General features: G+C 36.1%; 2 protein-coding genes across 4 annotated transcripts; one reads left to right on the top strand and one right to left on the bottom strand.

The window, feature by feature from the left end:
- Positions 1-220: 220 nt before the first annotated feature.
- LOC118746039 (ribonuclease Oy-like) lies at positions 221-25781 on the bottom strand. Of its 3 annotated transcripts, none has more exons than XM_036479768.1 (3): positions 25195-25264; positions 2968-3173; positions 221-2302 (listed from the first exon to the last, which is right to left on the bottom strand). In XM_036479768.1, exons 2-3 carry the CDS (start codon positions 3006-3008, stop codon positions 1378-1380), a joined length of 966 nt encoding a protein of 321 aa, XP_036335661.1. In that variant the 5' UTR covers positions 3009-3173; positions 25195-25264; the 3' UTR covers positions 221-1377. The 3 variants fall into 3 exon arrangements, with proteins under 3 accessions (XP_036335661.1, XP_036335660.1, XP_036335659.1); XM_036479767.1 differs by lacking the exon at positions 25195-25264 and adding an exon at positions 3235-3476; XM_036479766.1 differs by lacking the exon at positions 2968-3173 and having other exon boundaries at positions 25195-25781.
- LOC118746038 (serine protease inhibitor 28Dc-like) lies at positions 3471-6017 on the top strand. Its single transcript, XM_036479764.1, has 2 exons — positions 3471-4071; positions 4889-6017. The coding sequence occupies exons 1-2, from the start codon at positions 3494-3496 to the stop codon at positions 5847-5849; spliced, it is 1539 nt and encodes a 512-aa protein (XP_036335657.1). The 5' UTR covers positions 3471-3493; the 3' UTR covers positions 5850-6017.

Below are 25781 nucleotides of genomic sequence, written 5' to 3'. Positions count from 1 at the left end.
AAATTCCTTGGACACACACACGAAATAATGGCAAATTTTTCTTGACCGATTTCTTGAGAGCTGCATACCAGCCTTGTAACGTTAAAGCTGATAAACATATTTTTACACAGAACCACAGGCTTGCTTAGTTTGTTCCAGCGTTTTGTGCAAACATTTGTAATAGACCATTTGGACTTAAGGTTATATGCCTAAAAAGTGCACTTACAACATTAACAGAAAGACTTTTCGGAAGTTTCTTTTATTGTGGATTCATTTTTCACCATTTCAGTTAATACGTTTTTTGTGTTGTTTTTTCATATGCTATTTTATTGAACCTAATCTCCCTATATACTATTGTCAAATATGTATATTAAACTAAAAGATCTAATTAATGGTCGATTATGGATTGGCAACCGAACTTCATTGCGTTGCCAGAGGCTGAAATTGTATTACTAATGGCAACTGGCAACGGAAACCTGGCAAACGAGTTGCCTTATTGGCAACTATATTTTTGTAGTTACCGCGGAAAAATTATTTATTTTTATAAACTGTTTCCTCGGCTTATTTACATTAAAATCTTAGTTGCTGCTCCCTCAAAACTCGATTATATTCAACTTTGTAGCACTTAACTATATTTGCTGTTCATAATACACATTTTCATTTCAGTGGCGTTGCTCTTCGGCAACTCAACTAAGGTTTGCGTTGCTATTCATAATCGATCCATAAAATTGCAATGTAAATTAATAAATTAATTTTACGACGGCTGGAAAGCCTACATCATTTTAAATATATTATTTAGATATTATGTACTAATGTACGCGAAGTTAATATCTGTGGTCATAAGCAACAATCGCCTAAGTTGAAAACCCCGAATTCGAGAAAAAACGCTTTAAAGATTTGCATTGTAATGTTAACCTTATGGGGAAACCAAAATATTTTCATCTTAAACTTTATAAATAGCCTAGGTAACGAGACGTGGAAGTATCACATGCACATGCAGAAAACGATAGCATATATAACTCAATTCTTTTTAAGTCGACCTAGGCGGTTATTGCTTATGACGACAGATATGTGCTAACCGTCATGTAGAATGTATCTCTCAATTATCTAAATCCCGTAATTACGTTTTATGTTCCTTATGTTTTATGTATAAAAAATTGCTCTCATTCAAAAAAGGTCTATACATTTGCATTATTAAAAATATATGAATTTCTTTCATCTACCTATGTACGTAATGCACTCACTTAAATCAAATCGTATATAAACGGTAGCTGATAATTTTCATTTCCCAATTACAATAATTTTAAATACATATACATATGCTTTATATGAAAATTCCTCCATTCTTGAATGATCTTGACGTTGTTCCACTTAAACCTCTTCGAAATTTTTGCCTTTTTACAGCGTAAACCACATAATGAATTGTAACAACTTGTAGGTGTTTACTACAGGAAATTTCCAATCAGCTTTTCGCATTCTTAATAATGGCGGCATATTGCTAGGATAATGTATGGGCTTTGATATGTGGCAATTTGTGATAACTGTTCCGCCTGGATAATTGATTGATACGGCGTCACCCGGTAAGACACCATCGCAATCAGTGAGCTCGAGTTGTTTGTTAAAGCAAATGCGAATCTCTTCGAGGTAGCTCATATCCCGCTTGTTGTCGTATATGCAATGTATAGAGGGGTTTTTCCCTAGTGTTTTAAGCAAAGCCGTCTGCAGCGCAACTACTGTATTATTCGAATCTGGGTGTATTCCTGCATTTCCTAAGATATTCGACATTAAGAACTGCTCCCGCCAAGCCAATCCTTGCTTGAAATATTTCAACTCATTATCTAGCTCTTCCAGGGTTACAGCGCAGGTTCCATGTTTCAACCATTCGTGCCTCCAAAAATACCCCAATTTTTGCTGACCGTCAATTGTTGGCCAATAAGTTTTTAAATTTGTTAGTATCTGTTCGAGCTGATTCAAGTCAAAATCAGCAGTCTTGTTACAAAAACTAGGACCCATATGGCCTAATTTCGTTGGCCATACGCCATGAATAGTCCAAAATTCTTTCTTGTCAGGTAAACTACATGCGTGCGTGCTATCCTCTTCTCTCCAGTGGTAACATGTGGTGACCGGCCATTGCTGAGTAAATATCAATACATCCCAGTCAAGGTTTCCGCCGTCATTTTCAGTGTTTGAACTTTCATCAGAAGAAATTTCATTAAAAGGTGACAGTTCGTTGCTGATAAGATCGCCGTCATTGTATAGATCAGTACTTGATATGTCGCCGTTATCACCGAACGACTCTTCCGAGCTTTTGCCAATTGTAGAGCTGAGAATAAATAGAAAATTTTGATTACTTTTCAGCTTAGTTAGTTTTTTTTTCATGATAATACAAGCTTACGAATATAAAAATAATGCTCTGAACTGTATCATTTGACTAACACTTAACTATCTGTAGATATAGTTAGCCGATTTAAATTTTCTGTTTTTTACGAAATTAAAGGCCTTGAAATTTCCTTTGCATATACGTACATATGTGTACATATAAATATATATATATATATATATACATATGTGTGTACGTACATATGTATACATACCGAAAACTATTCTACTTTGCTATTCAAGGCAAATTTTACATAGAAGCTGCAGTCAGATGCAGAATTAATATACATGTTTCATGCCGTTAGTTTAGTATCTTACTGAATCTTTCAAAATAAAAACATAAGTGAAAGCGAAAGCAAAAGAATAATGGCCTTATTCATAAAAAATAAAGTAGGTTTAAAGAGCTTTATAAAATGACGTTTTCATACATTTTTCAATTTATAAACGTTTCTTATAGCTACTTTATTTTTTATGAATAAGGCCATAAAAATATATTTTCATTTCCATTATGGCGTAATAAATTTTAGTCAACAGTCCTTTTGATTTCGAAATCAGGATTCATGTAAATAAAATTAGAAAAAAACAATAATATGAAATAATTGAAGTTACATGCAGCTTCTATTTCGTAGATCCCCATATTTCCTCATCATAGTTCTCGAGCTCAGTGATATTTGAACTGCGTCAGTATCGTACAAAGCACTGATTTATATATGCCCAATGTATGCTGTTATTGCTCTTTTCTAATTTTTCAACCCAACCACAAGGGCAAATATTTTGGTTGCTGCTTAAGTTACATCGTATTTGTTGGACACAAGCTAAAAAAATATATATAATTTGATAAAAATATTATTATTAATTCAAATTCATTTACAATACCTAAATTTAATATCACTGAAATTAGGCATCTATTACATTTCAAGCTCACTTATTTGTAGTGACCAAACAAAGCTCAGCTTGAAATACGTGAAATGACATTTGGCTTTAGATGGCTGTGTTGGTTGATAATGGGAAAGACCTGTTTGACAGCTCAACCGTGTCTGAATAAGCCGGAATTTCCCATTGTGACTATAAGCTTTGATCGTAATGTACTCTTAACAACTAAGTGCTGTGTGTTTTGTGTTGTATACTGCTATCGATGATAAGTTCACGCTGTTTTGTCCTTGCAATTTGCATACCATGGTGCATTTTTGCTAAAGTTAATGCAGATGGAGTGCCTAGAAGCAATTCGGATGCTGGTAATTCGGTCTTTGAAGCAAAAAACGGTGTGAGAAGGGCAACAGCGGAACTGGTATCTTCAAGCATTTTAAGTTTCGCACATGATGTTGGCTTGCTACTGAACGACGATGTGCAATTTGGTAAAACTTCAATTTTCTCACCCGTGAGCATAATGTCGTCCATGGCAATGCTATTGTTGGGATCAAAAGGCAGGAAATATGAAGACTTAAGACATATTTTTGGCTTGGATGTGCCACCACTGAGGGATGCCTCTAACGCATTCCATGCCGAATTTGGAGCTATGATGGAGGAAATGCAAGAAAATTCAGACGCCCTGCTGACGCGCAACCACGATAACTGGCGGAACACGAACGTAGCATTCAATATTCGAAATAAGCCGAATATGAGTGAGGAGTGTGGGAGTGCGGTAAATAGCGTGATAAAACTTGTAAATGGGCTGTTTGTGAAAAATGGTTACGAACTGAATCCGCTCTATAGGTATGTATGTACATATGTATGTTACATATGTTGTTAATGTATTCAAGTACATAAGTATTGCTCTTCTTCTTTGTACATAAGTATTACGGTGGTCCTAAAAGTATCAACATCAGATAAAGGTATCCACGAAAATTTCAAAATTAAAAAAAAAATGAGGTCGGTGCCTGGTTAAAAAAAAAATTAAATAAAAAACAGCAAAAATGAGGGAAAATTTTAACTTTCACCGTATATAACTCAGCGAATTTATGAATAAGTTTCAATGATATGTGAAAGTTATCAGATTTCGAGTTACTTTTAGTCAAAATTTTGTGATTTAAAACAAAAATAAATTTTTTCAAAACATAGTAGCGACCCCTAAACGTTTTTTAAATTTTGAAGTTTCCTTGGATATCTTCATGATACAAATATTTAAAGGTAAAACCGCTCGCTCAATTCGTCGGCCACCATTTATTTTTTGAAGTTTATCTACTTTATAAAATTGAAATTTTGAGAGCAACTCAAATGCCAAATAAAAGTAAAACAAAAAACAACTAGATGAAGTTATTCAAATTTTTTGTTATTTCAGACTGAAAATGAGAATGTATTTGTGAGATTCAAAATATGAAAACATTTTTGTTATGTTAGCAAACTTCAAAAATGTTCAGGCTGCCTCTCAGCGGTTTTAAATTTTTGTATAATGGGATATCTGTACGTATGTACGTACGTACGTAGGCCAAAATAAAGGGGTGCCCCACACAAAATTTAGATGTTGCTATTTTACTGACCGCCCTAATATGTATGTATGCGTGAATGTTTATTTGTGTTTATTATTTTTCAGGGACGTTATTTACTCCATTTACAAGTGTGACGTAATCCCATTGGATTTCAACAAACCACTAGCGCGTGACTTCATTAATGATTGGATTTTCAAAAAAACATTTGGCAAAATTATTGGAATCGTAACAGAAAACATCTCTGCAGATACCAACGCAATTATTGCAAGTGCGTTGTATTTTAAAGGCTTTTGGGTAAACCCTTTTATTAGAGGCGCTACTGTCATCGATAATTTCTATCCAGACGGCTTGCAAAGAACTCCAATAAAAGTGCAAATGATGGCAACAGCAGGCGCTCACCCATACTATTTTTCGGTAGAACATGACTGCGGTATACTCGGTATGCCATATATAAACAACTTCACTACAATGTATATAATACAACCAAAAAATTCTAGCCGTGATAAGCTAAGTAATTTGTTAAAAGCCTTAAATGCGGACAAAATTGAAGGATTGATATCTAAAATGGTTTACCAGAATGTCATATTTGCACTCCCGAAAATGCATTTAACGCAAAATATTGATATGAAAAATATATTCCGCGCACTCGGAGTTAAAAATATATTTGCTAAGGAACGAATTAGTGAAGAGCCAAGAAGTGATTTGGCTGAAAGAACTTGGCCACATGTAAGACATAGTATCACATTCCCAACTGATAAACCAGTAAATATTGTGCATGCGCCGCCTACTTCGACGGAACAACTGCTGGAAGAATGGATTAGCAACCGAAATGCAAGTACTAATTTACTATCTGACCTCTTTGTGGGTGATATAGTACACAAAGTTGATTTTGTCGTCGATGAGGATGGAACTGAAGGTGCAGCGGCAACTGTCACGTATTTGAAACGATCTGGTGGTAGCGTGTTATTCCGCGCAGACACCCCCTTTTTAATATTAGTTCGCCATGATCCTACGAAATTACCACTATTTTATGGTATAATTAATGTTCCCTCGCCCTCTTTCTGATATAATTGAATTATTGCTAAGTAAACTAATTTTTTATTGTTACTTATCATAACAAGTCTTCATATTCCTATTGATACAAATTACTGTAACATACGAGGAGTATTTCATGAGATAAATATCCCTGAGATAGATTAATATATGAGGCCCTGCCTTGCGTTTTTCAAAGCACTTTTTAATACAGACTATATTTTCATTATGTGATAGTTGTTTTTACATTCTCTTTGATTTTTGAAATGATTTTGAACCTTATACAAACCCGGATTTCTATATTAAAGTAGCGATATTTACATGCACATAGTACATGTGAATATAAGGAGTCTGTAATCAAAAGGTGATATGTATTTCCACTCTATATTATTTTACATGAGGAGCCAAAACCGGGAATACATAAACCCAAAATGTACTTGAAATATAATGATGATTTCTAAGTTTGCGTAATTTTTAAAAATATTTAAAAGATGTTTTGAAGAAAACTAAAAAAAAATACTTATTAGACACTAATCATACATATGCATGTACATATGTAGTATGTATGTATGTGCATAAGTGCACGAGATTTTCAAGCGAACAAAAATGATTTATTTTAAGTTAAAAATAACTTTATTCGTCTCAATTCGAATTCATACATACATACATACATACATACATACATTCATACATGTTATGCAAGTAAGCCTGAAAAACTATCCAATATGACTATCGAACTGAGAACGAACTCATAACCAACCTTAATTTTCCATCGTTCATAGTGTATTGGAAATACATTCGAGATGGGTTCGAAAAAAAATTAAAACCATAGTAACAAGAGAGGAAGTGAAATCCAGCTCATTTTCGAATGGAAATATTTTACAATCACTTTCTCTCATTAAAATTTCAATTCTATAATGGGCTGGATTTCGAATTCATAACGAAGGAAACATTCATTGGATAACGAGGTTCCATTTTGCTGGAGAATGGCCTAGTTCTCAATTCGAATACTAACCCATTGCACATTCGTTCGAGGGTGAGACTCAAAAAAATAGATTGGTTTTCCAATATTTTTCGAATTGTTAACCAAGCCCAATGGTTACTGGGTATTTATAGTTTAGATTTTTTTTGATACCGATTGTTGTTAATACTGTGTATGTGTAGACAGCGCCTGTTCCAATTTTAATGATTTTTCTAAGTGACTGACATAGATACCAACATATAAAATGTATAATTTTCATTAGTAGTTTCTAAGCCAAATGTACCCTAGCCTAAATGGCCTAGCTCTCGAATCGAATACTAACCTATTCTACATTCTTTATCGAAGGTGTCACTTGAAAAAAATGTTAGTTTTCCAATCGTTTTCGAATTGTTAACCAAGCCCAATGTTTATTGGGTCGTAACTAAAAAAAATTCAAAGTTCAGTTTTTGATTGATATGATGGATTTCATCGAATTAAAACTCCCACATCATATTATGAAAAAAATAAAAAAATATTATTCACGACTTTTTCCATTTTAGTTACGATGTTGTTACGTCTTTTTGCTAAATGCAAGATATGTATGTATGTGTGTATATAAATGTAGATGTTACCTAATAAACATTGTGGCGAGCGTTGGAAAAAGACCTTCGATATCCAATATGAATATCGAACCTTAGTTTTCCAACGTTCAAGGTAAATTGGAAATACACTCGAGATGAGTTCGAAAAAAAAAATTAAAACCATAGTACATGGCAAGAGAGAAAGTGAAATCCAGCTCATTTTTGAAGGGAAATATAAGACAATCACTCTCACACAATAAAACTTCAATTCGATAACGAGTTGGATTTCGAATTCGTAACGAAGGGAAAATACATTGGATAACGAAGGTTCCGTTTTGCTGGAGAATGGCCTAGTTCTCAATTCGAATACTAACCCATTGCACATTCGTTCGAAGGTGAGACTCAAAAAAAAAGATTGGTTTTCCAATATTTTTCGAATTGTTAACCAAGCCCAATGGTTATTGGGTATTTATAGTTTAGATTTTTTTTGATACCGATTGTTGTTAATACTGTGTATGTGTAGACATCGCCTGTTCCAATTTTAATGATTTTTCTAAGTGACTGACATAGATACCAACATATAAAATGTATAATTTTCATTAGTAGTTTCTAAGCCAAATGTACCCTTTCCAACATTTTGTAATGCAATAAACTAGAAGTCATATTTACCCAATTTTTCATGTTCAAAATGGATAAAATATAGTTTAATTTCAAGTAAGTAAACCACATGTTATTAATTCCTGCCTATATAAATAATATTCGAAATAACTTGATCAGAAAACAGCGTTTAAAGAAGTTCGTTACTTACATTTGCGATCCATTTGAAATATCTACTGGAAATTTTCTGTGAGGGATAAGAACGAAGAGGCCGGGCGGGAAGATATTTCACGAGAAGAAAAATTCCAATAAAACCAAAATGCACAACAAAATTTGAGCTCAAATCGTCACTTACGATATCGTATTACTCGGCACGTAAAAACACATTTTTCGGATTATGTCATACGTGAACGTTAGGTTATGCGATGACGTATCACGTAATTTTCTTTCGTACAGTTTTCGATCCGAGAACGGACGTTACGATTATTGCCCGTGCAAGCGAAAACTTTGAAGAAATTTCTAACTACACGCGAATTAATGAAAAAATTAAAACACGAAAAAAACAACAAACCAGCAAGCACACATAAATGAAATGAGGCCAACGTGGAAGTATATACTTTCGAATAACTGCCGCCCCTCAATTGGCGAGCCAAACAACTGTCAAAAATCCTCAAGCCCGTAAAATTTGCATGGAGCATTCCACAATAATGCGGAGCTAGCGCCGAGCAAATGGAATTTTGATTTTTGACAGGCGGTTACGCCCCATTTAATTTAAATTTAAATTTAAATTTAATTTAATTGAAAAACACCCTATCTCAGAATTCGCTTCAAAAACGCTCTATCTCAGCACATTTTCAATATATCGCACACCGTCTTCAAAAGAGTCACAACTCAAAATTTGGCATTTGTGAAATTATGCGCTACAAATGTACACAGAGCTTTTATTTACCTTTCAGCAAAAGCTGGAGCAAATTAAGGCATAGGTAACACTGCGCTGCGGGGCGCAATTGCGTTAACACCGTAGTCGGAGTTGCCGCGCCAACACCAGTATATGGAAAGCGCCAGCGCCATTAACACCAAGCAACACATAAGGCATACACACAATTCGCCTTAACTCTTTGAAAATTTACATGTACTTTGTTTTTGCTTTTGAGTGTTGAGAACGCAAATTTAAAGCTTTTACTCAAGAATGATAGAATATCGTGGCCGAAAAATTTTAGAAATAATAGACATGACACCACTGTATGGTGTACTGCACTGTATGACGATGGGTACCGTGGTGACACTCAGATGGTTCAATCCGGTACACTGCGCTATTGCGATGGATTAGTGCGCTGACACCACAGGTGAAGCTGGCGTTATTGAGCTAGCGTCAAAAAAATTGCGCAATTACCCATGGCTAAGCAAATTTGTGTTATAATTTGTTAAAAAAAACCTAAGGTAAAGTCACCCTTGCCCATATGATTATCATGTGCTACGAAATAGTTTTTCGCATTTTCTATCTAACGAATTATTTTGAGTTGTGACTCTTTTGAAGACGGTGTGCGATATTTACGTTTGAGATAGGGAGTTTTTGAACCGAATTCTGAGACAGGGCGTTCTTCAACCAAATTCTGCGATAGGATGTTTCTCAATAAAATCCTGAAATAAGGCGTTCTTGAAGTAGGGCGTTCTTGAAAAGCTTTCTGAAATAAGGCGTTTTAGAACTGGCTGCCGAGATAGGTCGATTTTCCACTCAGCCATCGATATAGGAACGTTGTGTGTCACCTGCTTGAAAATTTAAATTCAATGTAAATAATTATCAAAACTTTGACATACTTAGCAAGAAATAAGTGAAGAGTAAAAAATCCTGAAACTAAAGTTAATTTAAAGGTCCAGTAATATAAAAGGAATGTAACCAAAACAAATCATCCATGGGCTATGTATGAGTACATATTTACTAAACGTATGCACAGAATATTTTGCATTGCCACGACAGCCGGTTCTACGTACCGGAATGACTCGGGTTTTACCCGACCAGGGGGCTGTTGTTTCGGCGATCTAACCCCGTTTAGGTCGGCGAAATCCCTCAAACGTTGTTCCCATATGGGGCTACGCCTGTTCCGTATTCTTCTACTCAGGGCTGGCATTGAGTCAAACCCGGGGCCAGAAACATACACCTGTTGCGTATGCCAGACACGATTGCACCCTAACTCCACCTCCGTCAGGTGTAATACCTGCAATAGGTGGAGCCACCTCCGCACTTGCTCGGGTTTAAAAACTCGCCCGCAGTAGACCACGGCACACTGGAGTTCGCCCGAGCAAAACAACACTAACATAACCACACCCCAACACAACACAACAATAGACAAACAGACGGACATAACCGCACCCCAATAACGCACAGCCGCCGGCAACTCCTAGTCCCTCCAACAATCGGATCGGTGTGTCGGTCCAGATTATTCCGTAACGTGACATCAGCCAAGTGCAACACATATTTGAATTACCTAATTCTCTTAATTCGCTGCCGCTGTGGTGCAGTGGTTAGAAGCAAGGACCGAGAACGCGTTCCCATTTTGGTTTAGTTCTGAACGAGAACAAAACGTGATGTCAGGAGCGTTCCCACAAAATGCCAACAAAACTCTCGGGAACTTTCTCACGAAGAACAGGATGAGAACGAAACTTTCGGGAACGTTTTTAAGGAGAATCAAATATGAAAAAAAGCCTGGGGAACGTTCTACTTAAAAAAAAAAATGCTAACAAAAGTTTCGAGAACTTTACGTTATGGATGAAAAATCGGTTCAGTGAGAACCACTATTGTTAAAGCTCAGTTAGTCTAGACTTAATTTCCGCAACTTAACTTGACTTAATATTTTAGCCAACCTGTTATATGAGAAACTGTATTGGCGGTGAGTTAAAACTTAACTTACCGTAAGAAACTTAAGAACCTGTAAATTTTAGGTTCTTACGGAAATTGAGAGCGGTGAGAGAATCAGGCATGCCAGACTCTCGTTTTTGTATTTCTTAAAAATAAATGAAAGCAAACCTTTTTGTGTGCATGTTTTTTTTTTTGATGCGGCATTTTAGGACACCTGAAAGAGAAAATACAAAAGCAAAATATTTCCGCTCTTGACTTAAGTTGATGTGTTGATGATTTCTTACGGTAAGTTTATTTAAGTTAAGTCTAGACTAACTGAGCTTTTAACTCTAAGTCAGAGGAAAGCTGGATCATTTCAACTTCCAGATAATTTATCATTAGGGTGAACTCTGCATTTATGGAAAGAAATTTCATTTTCTGTACAATAAAATTTTGTGTCTAAAGTCTTTCGTTGACTTTATTTGCATAATTATGTATGTTTCAGTTCTTTTTTGATTAACTAAAATATTCAAACATTTCAAACTTATGGAACGCTATAAAAAAAATTTTGTTTTCGATTCCTTTCTTCGCGAATAGTTCAGTGAGGATTTTTCCCATTTCGTTCTATTCCAGAAAGGTCCTGAGACTAGTTCCCAAATTGTTCTTCGAGAGAAAGTCCCTTAGACTTTTGTTCGCATTCTTGTTCTCTTAGAAATGTTTTGCTCGCATTTTGGGAATGTTCCATCGGGTTTTGTTCTTATATAACTTCCAATGGAAAAAGTTATCGACAGTTTTGTTCTCATTTCGGATTTGGTTTTGAATCGTTCTTGGAAACAAAACTTGGGGAACGACATTTAGTTTCGATTATACCTTTTGTTCTCGGTCCCTGGTTAGAAGTGCGAACTACTATACAGAAGGGCCTGGGATCGAGCCCACGTTCCGACTAACATCAAAAACAAAAGAAGAAGAACAAGTTTTTTCTAAGAGCGGTCGTCCATCGGCAGTCAGTTGCAAACCACCGAGTGTTTTCTGCCAGGAAAGAACAGCGTCTCATAAAAATACAATCGCCGTTCTGGGTTGGCGTAAAACCGTAGGCTCGTCCAAGCACTAACATATTGTGTGAGCGCCAATCTATTATAATTTTCCCTTTCGTTAAGATTCTATTTTGAGAATGTTTAACTTTTTTAACAGCAAACAACAACCACATGATCATGTGTAAATAGCAGCGGAATAGATGCGCTTGATTGCAGTTGGGTTGACAACATCAAGGCGCACGCCACAAATCGGAGGAGAAGCGCGGCCCAAACACTAACATATGTGTAAGCGCCAATCAATTATTATATTATTACTAGCAGACCCGGCGAACTTCGTCCCGCCCAAAATACATTTTTTGTATTGAAACATTTTCGTCCAACATTTTCACCAAGAGTTCACGTTCATGATTTTTAGTGACGCATTTGTCTTCTAATATTACGGTTTGGTGGTTGTCAGAAGGCATATTTGCCGTCTTAAATAACTTAGCAAAACTGTACATGCATACAAAGATAAGTAATAGTTTCAGTGCGTTTGAAAGGCGCCACGTCCCCTTTTCAAATAGCCCCAATTTTCTCTAAGAGCAATTTTGTCTATACCATTTTCGAGTAATCTACCATGAGAGGTGCCACGTCCCTTTTTCCAATAGCCCCAACTTTTCTTCATGACCAGTCGCGTTTTATAAATATATCTTGCACATACCAAGTTCCAGTACTCTTCCATGAACACATCCAGAGATATGCAGTATGAAAAATTTGATGTGTATGGGAAGTGCCACGCCCCCTTTTCCGATAACCACAATTTATCTCCATGAGTATGCGATTGCTTTCATATATCTCCATACCAAGTTCGAGACCCCTTCCATGAACATTTTCCGAGATATGCAGTATGAAAAATTCGGTTAGTTAGGGAGGTGCCACGCCCCCTGCACCTAGCGGTATGAAATATGCTTTACATCCGAATCCCATACCTACCATATATAACACAAAAATTTCATAAAGATCGGTCGAGCCATGTAGGAAGAGCTCGATTTTTATATATTAGATAAGCATGATGCGAGAACATAGAAAACATTTTGATGAAAAAATATATTTTTTCTCGGGTTCACAACTATCCTTTCTTTTAAGTTGGAACCAACAATACACACCCACAAATTTCATTGAAATCGGTTAAGCGGTTTCGGAGATTGGCGTAAACGAATACAGTGACACGGGATTTTTATATATTAAGATACTCTACTATAAGCACCTACCATATATATGACTGTATACCAAATTTCAAGTTCATGTGACTGTGAAGTCATGGCTGATTAAAAGTTTCACGCCTATGGGAGGTGCCACGCCCCCTTGTCGAATCCCAATATTTATACCCGAGCGCACTTGTGCACAAGGGTATATTAATTTTGTTCACATAACGGTTGTTTGTAACAGCCAAAACGAATCGAGATAGATATAGACAAATGTATACATAAATGATCAGGATGAAAAAAGAAATCGATTAAGCCATGTCTGTCTGTCCGTCCGTCTGTCCGTCTGTCCGTGTACACGATAACTCGAGCAAAAATTGAGATATCTCAACGAAATTTGGTATGTAGGTTTCCCTTAATCCAAGGTAGGTTGGTATTGAAAATGGGCGAAATCGGACTTTAACCACGCCCACTTCCCATATAACGGTAATTTCCAGAAATACGAAAACTGCGATATTTTAGTAACTACTGAAGATAATTCACTCAAAATTGATATTTACAATAATTTTTAGACGAAAAATAAGAATATTATAAATTTTTGGAAAATGGGCGTAGCCACGCCCACTTATGGTTACATGTGTATATCTCGGTAGCCGCTGCACCAATTTCTTCGAAACTTGGCACAGTTGTTGGCCTTGGTACAGCATAAAAAACCGCCGAAACTTTTTAAAATCGGACAATAACCACGCCCACATCCCATATAACGGTAATTTAGAGAAATACAAAATCTTCGATAAATCATTAAATATTGAAGCTAATTTATTCAAAATTTATGCTTGCAACAATTCTTTACCAAGAAATACGTTTATGGTAAAATTTTGGAAAACGGGCGTGGCACCGCCCACTTATGATCACAAATAAGTATATCGGTAACCGTTCTACCAATTTGTACCAAACTCGGTATGGTTATTGTACTTGCGTGTAAGCAAAACGTTGAAAATTATTGAAATCGGACTAAAATAACGACCGATTCTCATATAACGGTAAATTTAAGAAATGCCTGAAACTTCAATATTTCGAAATTGAAGGACGCTAATTTACTCAAAATTGATACACCTCGGCTTACCATCTAGCGGAAGGTTTCGGAAGGGTGAAAAATATACATTTAATACTTGCGCCGGGTATTTAATGTTCGGCTCCGCCCGAACTTAGACTTTCTTACTTGTTTTACCTTATTATAGGCCCAGGTGTCATGGCAATACTCTGTCAAAAGTTTGTTTGATTCTGTCCGTCCGTTTAGGCTGCAACCTGGCACATACATACATGCATACATACTTCCACAAATATATAGTAGATATATCCTTCTCTTTGCGTAAAATAATTTTTGGGGATATCTCGGCCACAGGGCCACTTATCGTGTAAGTTTAAAGTCCAAATATTTCCTTTCAAATGGCTAAATTGTATTCTAAATATGAGCCAAATCGGCAATTAAATGCAACTTTTATGAATATCCCGACCCCAGCGCCACCTAGCGATTACATTTTTAGTCGAAATATTTCCCTTCAAGGTGATGAAATATGTTCCAAATATGAACGAAATCGGTCTAGGCGTTTAGTAGTTTAGTGACATTCAATATACGGAAAACTCTATGAAATTGTGAAAACGTGGCGTCTCAGCATTCTTCATTTTTCGGCAATAACAAAAAATTTCAAACTTTTTAAAATCGAAAAACCTTCCACACAGAAGGCCAAAAAAGTGCTTTTTACAGAATTGAAATCGGTTCAGCCGTTTGGTCAGGCATCGCCGTCATACGGAAAACATTTCATTGTTATACATATAGACTAGCAGACCCGGCGAACTGCGTCCCGCTCAAAATTAATTTTTTTATTGAAACATTTGATCCAACGTTTTCGCCAGCAATTCACGTTTACGTTTGGTTTTGTGGTCGACAGAAGGCATATCCTCCTTTGCTGTCTTAAATAACCTAACGAAAGCGTTGTACCAGGAAGAAGTCCTTGCGGCTCGATGGTGAATAGTCCATGAATCTGTATAGTATAATAATAATAATAATAGATTGGCGCTTACACATATGTTAGTGTTTGGCCGAGCATCTGTATAGTATAGTTGGTGGCAATTTCCAAACTGGTGAGTATCATTGGTCCACATTCTGTTTAGTTAAAGCAAGCACCGCAATGGTTCTGATGGTTGATTTAACGGATGTAATTTGGCTTTCATCACTGGTGCCTCCGAATTGACGATTTTTGGCAATAATCGTAATCAGCACAAAAAAATTGTCAAAAATATTGTCAATGTTTGCTGCATAAATTTTTTTTTGATGACCTGTGTAATAAGTATTGTTAATTAGTCAATACCCACATGTTTGCGCGCCTTCAAACACTTTTCGTACTGTAAAACAATGAGTCAATTCAATTCTACGCATATCTATAATACTTGTATCGAATTTCAACCAAATTGGACCATAAATAGGAATTTTTGGAATAGATCGGTCCCTGGTCCACCTATCAGAAAAAAGTATCCCATATTTTAATCCTGGCAATAAGCTACCTACATGCCAAATTTCAAGCAAGTCGCACGATAAATAAGATTTTTTCCAATAGATCGGTATATGGTCCACCTATCAGGAAAAATACCCTTTATGTTAACCCAGGAAATAAGCTATCTACGTGCCGAATTTCAAGCAAATCGGACCACAAATAAGACTTTTTGGAATATATCGGGCAAAAGGCTACCAAATGCATTTTTTTAGCGTAGCTCGACCTTTGCGCCACCTATCGGAAAAAATAAAGCTTTGTGACCCCTCCTTCTAAACACGTTTAAAAAAAAGCAGCAACCTTTCGAATCGGTTATGAAACATAGGAAAAAATGTTTCCCAATTGATTCTAGCTCACAATGAATTTCACAATTATCCGAAATTTTCCAAGCTTCACAACGAATTTTCCACCATTACATCGTCCAAAATCATCAAATCATGCGATAAAATGCAAAATTTCGTCGAAAAAAAAATCAAAATTTTCGGGTTCTTCCGGATTTTGCCGAGTTTTCCACTTAGAATTTTCCTTTTTTTCCTTTCGAAAGCCAATCCGAAGGAATCGCACACAAAATTCCATACAAAAAAATCAGTTTTCGATTTTTCCAATTTCCCGCCTTTCCCGGAGGGTTACCCAAAATTGTCTTTCGAAAAAACCTTTTCCTGGCAATTACAAACATCTAAAAAAATTTTAGCAAATCGGTCCAACCGTTCTCAATTAATGAATTACTAAGTATACAGTTTTCACTCCATTTTTTATATATAGAGAGATAAGCACGATATGAGAGGCATAAAAAAAATTACGATGAAAAAAAACAATATATTTTTTCTCTAGTTCAAAACAATCCTATCTTTTAAGTTAGAACCAACAACACACACCCACAAAATTTGATTGAAATCGGTTAAGCGATTTCGGAGATTATCGTAAACGAACACAGTGACACGGGATTTTTACATACTTACAGCTGCTCGTAAACGACGGTTTTCGACTGAGTTTCAGTTTTTTTGCAAAAGTATATATATATGTATCTCTTCATGTCATAAATATATCGATGGTCCTCTACAATAACGACAGAATTTAAAATTCAAAAAATAAAAGCTCGTACTATTTTTAAGTGGCTCATTTCTTTAATCGTTGTCTTATTCACATATAATATTTACTACTTACTTTAGTTAGGATTAGACATAGGTTAGCCAAGAATTAGAGACATGAGACTCTTAACAGTAATAAGGGATTTTTTTTTTTTGAATTTTGAGTTGTGTCGTTATTGCAGAGGACCATTGATATATGAATTGATATATTTCGATAATGAAATAAATGCGAGCATAAATACGATTTTTGGTTATATATACATATGTAACTCAAATTCAGCGCCACCTGGCGGCAAATTTTTGTTTTTGAAAGAATTCTTTTTCCAGTTATCAATACATATTTTGTATCTGAGGATAATCGGACCAGAAACACGATTTTAAGGAATAACTCGACTCCAACGCCACCTGGCGGCTCTTTTTTGCAATGGTATTGTTTTCCCTATTGTCAACACATATCTCGATTATGAGGAGAATCGGACCATAAATAAGGGCTTTACTAATAACTCAACTCCGGCGCCACCTAGCGGTTGTTTTAATAGTTATTCTGATATTCGGAAGGTAGACAAACTTAAAAACCAAATATCATAAAAATCGGCCCAGCCGTTCTTGAGTTATAAATGGTGTAACTAACACGACTTTGTTTTATATATATAGATAAGTTATTTTAGTATTTCATTTTCAGTATTTCAATGATATGTTTGAGACCAATTAGAGAATTACATTGGAGTTTAAGTTTGAGAAACAGTTTTATATTCATACAAAGAAAAAAGCCCATTTTGTAAAGAACGCTCTGATCCTCCACTTGAGGTACTGTTGAGGAAGAACGATGGAGATGTGAGAAATACTTTAGTTGTCAATTTAATCCCAAGCTGAGCGCAAACCTAAATGTTTGTTGGGATCATTCGCACTTTTTTAATTTGGCTCTTAATTAGCTGCTCAGGGTGACCATAAGTGCCTTGCATAGTCTCCATCATTGTTGCCACGTTGTTAAAATTGGCAACGAGTTTCATAAATTCCGCCATCATAGCCGTTAACTTTTGTCGTACATACGAGTCAAATACTCTGAGGAAGATTCGCCGGTATCCGTTGCTGCTACTTGTTGCGTAACTGTATGGCTCCCAGAAGATCCAGTGGCTGGCGGCGATCGGATCATTTTAGTGGCTTTGACATTTTTTCTAACAAAAATAAAGTTGTTCATTTTATGGGTGTGAGAAATAAAATATCCTCTTTATAATTTGGAGGGTTCATTTAAATATAATATTTTTATTCCGCTTGACAATGCGACAAGGAATGAAAACTGTAAAACGAGAATAGCGAACAAAGTATACAAAGATGAAATTATCGATTATGTTAATGAGGTAAAATACAAAGTCCGGAGTACAACATTCCTAAAAAAACAGCAGTTACAGCCAAAATCTATTTATATTACTATTTAATGTGACCTGCGGGGTAGATTATCTCACCAAGGCCCTCAGGTTGTCCATGGCCACTCTCATCGTGCCACATAACCGGCTAACAACAGAGAGCCGTTTCGACCGATAACCCTCCTTTCCCGGTAGCTAAGACACTTGAGGCCTTGCTACTCCCGCACTATACGTACCACCTAACACCAGTAAGGCATGAGTAAAGTGCACAGCACAACAACGGCAGTTAACGCCATAAACAGCCAGATAACTCGTGATCTGAACCGAAACCGCCCCTGTGAGAGACAACTCCTGGTAGCGTTGGATTGGTCAAGGGCGTTTGATTCCGTCAGCCACTCCACGCTTCTAAATAGAAGACATTAAGGCTTCTTCTCTCCCACATAAGCTCAAACGGTGGTCGACTTTCATTAGTAATTTTCAGGGATTAAACCAGAAAATCGAGGAAAATTAAACAGGGGGTCCACAGAGTGGTGTCTTTTCCCTGCTTCTGTTTATTAGTATATCTCAAAGCTCCCTCACGCACCAGAGCGTCCATGACGACTGCTCGCCAATGGCTCCAGGAATTGAATTGATGACTTGTGCTCGAAAGTAAACGGATACCTCTCCGAACTTTCTCGCTTCTTCACTGCAAGGAGCCTAGCTCTCCCGCCTACCAGCTGAACGAAGGAGGCCAAACTACTGCTGGGAATTCACGTCGTATAAACCAATTCCGCCACAGTACCACCTACACGACGAGGCTCAAATTCTCCATGTGAAGGAGCACAACACGTTGCTTTGTAATCAGTTCTTAGTAGGGTGCCACAGACGTGGGCACCCGAGCAGACACCTGCTTGCCGGACGAAGTCCAGAGGTTCATAAAATAACCGCGCCAACAAGCCATAAATGACATTCACAGGGAGTCGGTCTCGACATAAACCAACTCGACACCTGACGTGAACGAGCCAAAGTTTCTTCTGCCTAGGGAGACTTGCACCACCATCGCCCAACTTCGCCCTAGCAGCGGGCTACGTGAGTAGGATAAATGCAGATGTGCCCGATGAGTGCCCGGCATGCGGATAGTCCCTCATGACTACGGTGATAATATTAACCAAAGTAAAATAAAGGCCGCTGTGGTGTGTGGTAAGCAGTGCGCGCTTTCACTCACCAGCACCTGGGTTCAAGCCCTGGTCAAAGCAACATCGCAAAAAATTTAGGAAAAGGTTTTTTCTTAACAGCGGCCATCTCTCGGCAGGCAATGGCAAACCTCCGAGTGTATTTCTGCCATGAAAAACAGTCCCTCCGCTTTGTGTGACAATATCAAGGCGCACGCCACAAGTTCGAGGAGAAACTCGGCCAAACTCTAACATATGTGTAAGCGCCAATCTATTTTTATTATTATTAATAAAATAAAATAAAAACTTTTTAATATACAACGCTTTTATAAATGGACTAAAAGGTAGAAAATAATATTTCTCAGTCCCATAGAATATGTTCTGATAACTTTTGATTTTGAAATTTTAGCAAAAGTCATTATAAACAATTAATGACATTGAAAACGAAAAACGTGGAGCGCATGCAGTACAAAGCATGCGATTTCATTGACAATAGTCAAACTACATAACATTCTACAGCGAAAGTACAAATTTGAGATCGATTTTAAGCGTTCGTTATTCACATGCCCACATACATACATATATATGTTACTTTTCATATCAATTCAAATGTATTACATGCGCCCCACGTTTTTCATTTTCAATGTCATTAATTGTTTATAATGACTTTTGCTAAAATTTCAAAATCAAAAGTTATCAAAACAAATTCTGTGGGACTGAGAAATATTATTTTCTACTTTTTAGTTCATTTATAAAAGCGTTGTATATTAAAAAGTTTTTTATTTTATTTATTTTCTACTTTTTAGTCTTGTCTGTACAAAATTTTGCAATAGATATTAAAATAATTCAACTTGCAGTGAAACAGAACAGGTTGTTTGCCCACATTTAGTGTATGCCTACATATGTACATACATACATATAGCAGCAATTAATTTCATTTAAAAAAATGGCGTGTCGAGTTGAGCGTTCTTTTGTCGCTCGCTTACAAAAAAATGCAGCTAGTATAAATGGTGGTCTGGACATACAACATTCAAAGTGGTCTGGACATACCACATTGCAAGTTGATAAAAGCGTTGTAAAAAATAATATATCTCAGTCCCATAGAATTTGTTTTGATAACTTTTGATTTTGAAATTTAAGCAAAAGTCATTATCAGGGAGCGGATTTTTAGGACCTAAAAACCTATAAAAAAGGCAAAATAAAATAGCGAAAAAGGCAGGAAAAGGCACCAGGTATTGCAAAAAACAAAATAGCGAAAAAGGCAGAAAATAAGAAGAACAATCAAAAAATACATTTATTTTAGAAATGTTTATATTACAACTAAAAAGAGAAAAACTATGAACTAGTTTCATTATATAAAAAATTTGTATTTCCTTTTCGGTTGTTGTTGTTTCCGGGTGTATGATGTATTTTGGAACGAATTTCCGTCATCCCTTGTCAAATTTGGTTTGGAGACAAACCGGTTTCGGCGTTGTGCCATCTTCAGTGTCATTTTTCGTTCTCCGAAACGAGAACTTTACTTTGAATCTTTGACTATATTATCCTTGACTGGTGATATTATAGGCCAAAAACAGATATATATAGCCGATTTAGTAGCGCATGTGCACGACTAAAGACCTATCCGGATCCAAATCCATCAATAAACAGCCTTTTAATCCCATTCGACAATGTGTTTTCACTTATTTGACGACAAATGCCACCAGCGAAAGTACAAATTTGAGATCGATTTTAAGCGGTCGTTATTAATATACCCACATACCCACATACATACATATATTACTCTTCAATTTCAAATCAGGCCTATTACATGCGCCCCACGCTTCTCATTTTCAATCTCATAAATTTTTTATAATGACTTTTGCTACAATTTCAAAATCAAAAGTTATCAAAACAAGTTCTATGGGACTGAGAAATATTATTTTCTAATTTCAGTCCATTTATAAAAGCGTGGTACATTAAAAAGTTTTTTTAAATTTATTTTCTACCTTTTAGTATTGTCTGTATAAAGTTTTGCAATAGATACTAAAATAATTCAACTTGTGTGAAAAGAGAACAAAAGACTATGCAAGCGAAATGTTTAGTATATGCCTACATATGTACATAAATATGTACATACAGTCCATATAGCAGCAATTAATTTCATTTAAAGAAATGGCGTGTCGTCCATTTCCGCTGTACCGTATGTAGTGCATATTTTTAACTTCTTCTGGCGAGGCGACATCTATCTCTAGAGTTTTTCTAATTGTATGTCTTTGATATGATACCTACGACGAGGTTGATATCTAGACTAGGTTTGCCATAAATACCTTTGCTATATTAAGTTGATAAAAGCGTTGTAATAAAACAAAGGAAATTTTTTTTCAAAATGATTTGGGAATACGTACATACAACTTGTATGATAAAAAAAGTACCTTACCCATATCGTAATTTAAATCAAATATTTACCATGACTTCGCCATCCTTTTCTACCAAAATTTCAAAATTTTTTTGTGTATTTTTTTTTGTTTTGGGAGAACCATACAATTGTCTTCAACTAGTTTTTTTTTATGTAACAATTATTAACTGGAACAGAAGAATACATTTTCTTTAACATTGCTACTTTATCTGCTACTAAAAAATTTAATATAATCAAATAAAAGTTCAGAAATCAGGCTCAACTGGTTTTTTGCAAATATCGTAAGCTTTCATAAAAAAAATAATAAAAATTAACCAAATTAAGTGAAAAATGAAGGCTTCAGTGAATTACGAACACTAAATGTCAGTTTTGAACCATGTGCATCAGAGGGTTTATTGTTCTCTTTCAGTGGAACTGGAAACTCAGCGTACAACACGATCCTGCGCACAACTTTCCCTGTGCTTTATAGATTGTACAAAGATTACCGATTAAATAGAAACCCTTAAGTGGGGTGCGAAACAAACTGGCGAAGGTTTTCATTATATTTCGTAAGGGATACTTTTAATTTTCATATTCTGCGTTTAAAAATTTACCTCTGAATAATGCAGAGCCGATTTAAAGGACAGTTTGAGAAATAAAGGACAAAAGGCGTCCTTTATTTTGAAAAAAATTATAAAGGACACGGGGTTAAAATAAAGGACTCTCCTTTAAAATAAAGGACGGATGGTGACCGTACTCATGACTCGCAACACCTATTCGCATGTCCCTTAAACCCAACTCGACTAAAGCCCCTGCCTCTATGGACCTTCCTAGTCGGAGTGGCACACTCCCTGGGTCTCAGGTTAGGCATGGCTGAGTAGCCGCTACAACAACAACATATTGTGATTGATGCCATATAAACGATAATTATCTTCCGATGAAAAAGAATGGCAGCCTTTTGGTACTTTTATTTTTCTATTTGGTATTTGTTTATCCTAAATATGGCATCTCATAGCTAAGGATGGTTCTCAACTCTGCTTGGTACGGTCTCTGCTTATAACTCTTAGACCGTTTTGACAATCAACACCAGAAGGTCACTGTACTCCTGAGCTTTATAAAAGTTGCGTTCGCGTAGCTGTTAATTGTTCATGTTTAACCAAAACTTACAAGTTTTTGCGTTCGCGTACGCAAAAAACTTACAAAGTAGGGGAAATCGAGAGAGCAAAGTAACATTTCATTTTGAGGGGAAGCTGCTGGTTTCTGCTGGAAAAAATTTTGCCAACAGCAATTTGCCAACAGGAAAACAGCTGATCAAAAACAGCTGGTTGGCATTTACGCAAATCACAAAATTGAATTTGATGGTTTGGAAGTTAAAAATTACAAAATGCGGCTAATTAAACTTGTAAGAAATAAGTAGTTATTTGTTTAATCAATAAACTGTGCCAGTATAACACTTTGTGATGACTTTTCGTACGTTTTAAATTTTACACTTTTGAATGTAAACAAAAATTATATCAGCTGTTCGTCTAACTTGCAAGTTCCTGCAAATTTTCTGTTCGCGTACTATTTGGGATATTTTTCTCTTGTGAGAGCACAGATGACATTTCGCCGGAATTTGGCAGTATGTTGGTTTTTACTGGAGATTTTAAACGAACGCACCTAAAATCACACAGAAAAGTGTTATTCTAGTCATCGACTTTGACATCCCTGCTTAATGCACATACGAGCCAATTTTCATCTTTTCGCAGTGGACTACGCAGGGTGCACAGTTAGGACTCTCTGTGTGGTGTGCTGATGCTCCTAGGGAGGCTCTGAAGAGAGTCCCAAAGGAGCCCATTCGCGAGAGAAAAGTGCCTTCTCATTATATATGCGTTTAGGACTCCTTATATAGGAGACCCAGAAATCTCTCTCTCCCTCTTCGCCCACGATTTTGTCAAAAGGGCTCCTTAAGTCATCCGAAGATAACCTAGACGGAGTATTTTGGGAGTGATCCGATAATAGACCTATTTATTGTTTTTAAAGATTCTCCAAATTTAATTTTATCCATAATTTCAGAACGTTTAAATACGCCTGAGAAGCTCTAGAGCTAGCCAGTTTTTAAGCTTAAGTTTTTATGCGTTATTGCTTACCTTACAGCTTTTTTTGCGATATACCTTTCCAAAAACATTCGGAAGCGACGACTCGCTTGTTGATTGAAATCTTCATAGATACAACCCAGATAGCCAAAGGCGGAGCGCTCCAAATGTGGAGTAGTAAGGACTCCCATAGTAACACCTCGAATGAGTGCTTTCGGAGCGCTTCGAATATGGAGTGAAAAGGGAGTCAAAATATGTTTTTTATCTCGTTCTTCTTTTCTTTGCAGCTAGTTTGTAAGATGAAAATTCAATCAATGCAAATTCAACCAAGAAGGGGGTCGTCGCTTCAGAGTTTTCCTGGGAAGGCAAAAAAGCTGTTGACGTTATGGCAGTTGCGATAGCATTCGGAGGTAAGCAATAATGCATACATTTGGCTAGATTAAGGGTTTTAAAGGCGCATTTATTACAAAATTATCTGGTTCTGGCAACGAATCCAATGGAGGTTCCGTCTTAAGAAAATAAAAAAGATTTTTTATTTAGTAGTTCACAGTTTTTCCTTTTTTACTGAATATTTAATATAGTCAATCATATTCTTTAATTTAAAGTTTTTTTAATAAAAAGAAATGAGGGGAAAATTTCAATTATTTAAATTACAAATTAAATTAGGAGCATTTAAGTCTATTATCGGAGCACTCCCAACACACTCCGTCTAAGTTATCTTCGGATGATTTAAGGAGTCCTTCTCACAAAATCATAGGCGAATAGGGGAGTCCGTAGAGTCTTTTCGGATTATCTGAGTGAGATTTGTATTTCATATATACTGAGAAGGCACTTTTCTTCGGCGGATATGCTCCTTTGGGACTATTTTCAGAGCCTCCCTAGGAGCATAAGCGCACCGCACAGGGAGTCCTAATTGTGCACCCTATGGACTCCGCTTGTTGCCTGGGAATGAAAGGAAAACCAATATAAAAAAAAAACACTTTGGCTCCCTATTCACTCTGCTGTATTCGGATCATTCAGAAAATGCTCCTTCGAGGTGTTGATGTGGAAGTCCCTTTTCGCTCCATATTCGGAGCGCTCCGAAAATGCTCCTTCGAGTTGCTGCTGTGGGAGTCCCTTTTCACTCCATATTCGGAGCGCTCCGCATTTGGCTAGCTGGATTTGTATTTCATTCAAAAACGAAAGTATGCATATGAATACATTGTATATTAATTAAAATAGTAATTTTTCTTTTGATGTAATCAGATTCGTCAATACGGTATCACTTAAATTATAAAATTTTTGGTGAACGAATATACTTTTTACATACTGTAAACATATAGTATGTGTGTGTACATACTTATGTATACGCGTATGTGTGTATGAATATGACTAAATTGCCTTGGTCTATGCAGTCTTTGCACATTTGCGTACTTCTTCTATCACCCTTTTTTATGAAATTGATTTCGCAATTGCCCAAATTTTGATACATTAATCTATTATTTCTTAACATTGATTTAATATTTGCTTTATGTTTCATTATTTCTCATTTAAGTACTCCTCTTTAAAATGGACAGTTTTGTTTTTTCCATTGTCACTTACCTAATCACGTCCAGCCATTGTGTGGTAAGCAACACTATGCCGAATGTGGCCCATAATGTTAGTTTTTGCCCCATTTCCTATCAAAATGTTACCACGAGATACCCTGCTTTAATCTTAGTTAATAACCTCCACTTAATTTGCACTTTGATTGCTCCTCTATTGAATTAAATTTTATTTTCGTAGTTTTATTTTTATTGAAGTTTCGCTTTTGCTGAATATTGCTCGTCCCTTGTTAAGCAATCTGCTGTATTTGTTTCAAAAGAAGTGGCGTTTCTGTTTTTTATTATTGCTTTTTATCATTTCTATTTTTTATTTTCGTCACGTTCTTTATGTATGTACATACTAAATTGCAGTTAGTTGTTTGTTTGGTTTGTCCACTGTTATTGACGCTCCGCTCTCTATTTTACCAGTTTTCTCAAGAGTTTTCAGCACTTCCATTTTCTTCTGCCATTTTCTTGGTCGTATTTTCCTTTTCACCAATCTTCACTGTATATTTGCTGCTATTTTAACGTTTTTCCGCATCGCATTGTCAAAGCACTTGTGTGTTAATACGTCTGTTTCAAAAGCATTTAACTAACAGCGTAATA

This window comes from Rhagoletis pomonella, unplaced genomic scaffold (assembly GCF_013731165.1).
Source record: "Rhagoletis pomonella isolate Grant_MI unplaced genomic scaffold, Rhpom_1.0 Rhpom_scaffold_00010, whole genome shotgun sequence".
NCBI classification, from domain to species: Eukaryota; Metazoa; Arthropoda; class Insecta; order Diptera; family Tephritidae; genus Rhagoletis; species Rhagoletis pomonella.
The sequence above is the reverse complement of the archived record's forward strand: the minus strand, read 5'-3'. Positions and strand labels throughout refer to the sequence as shown.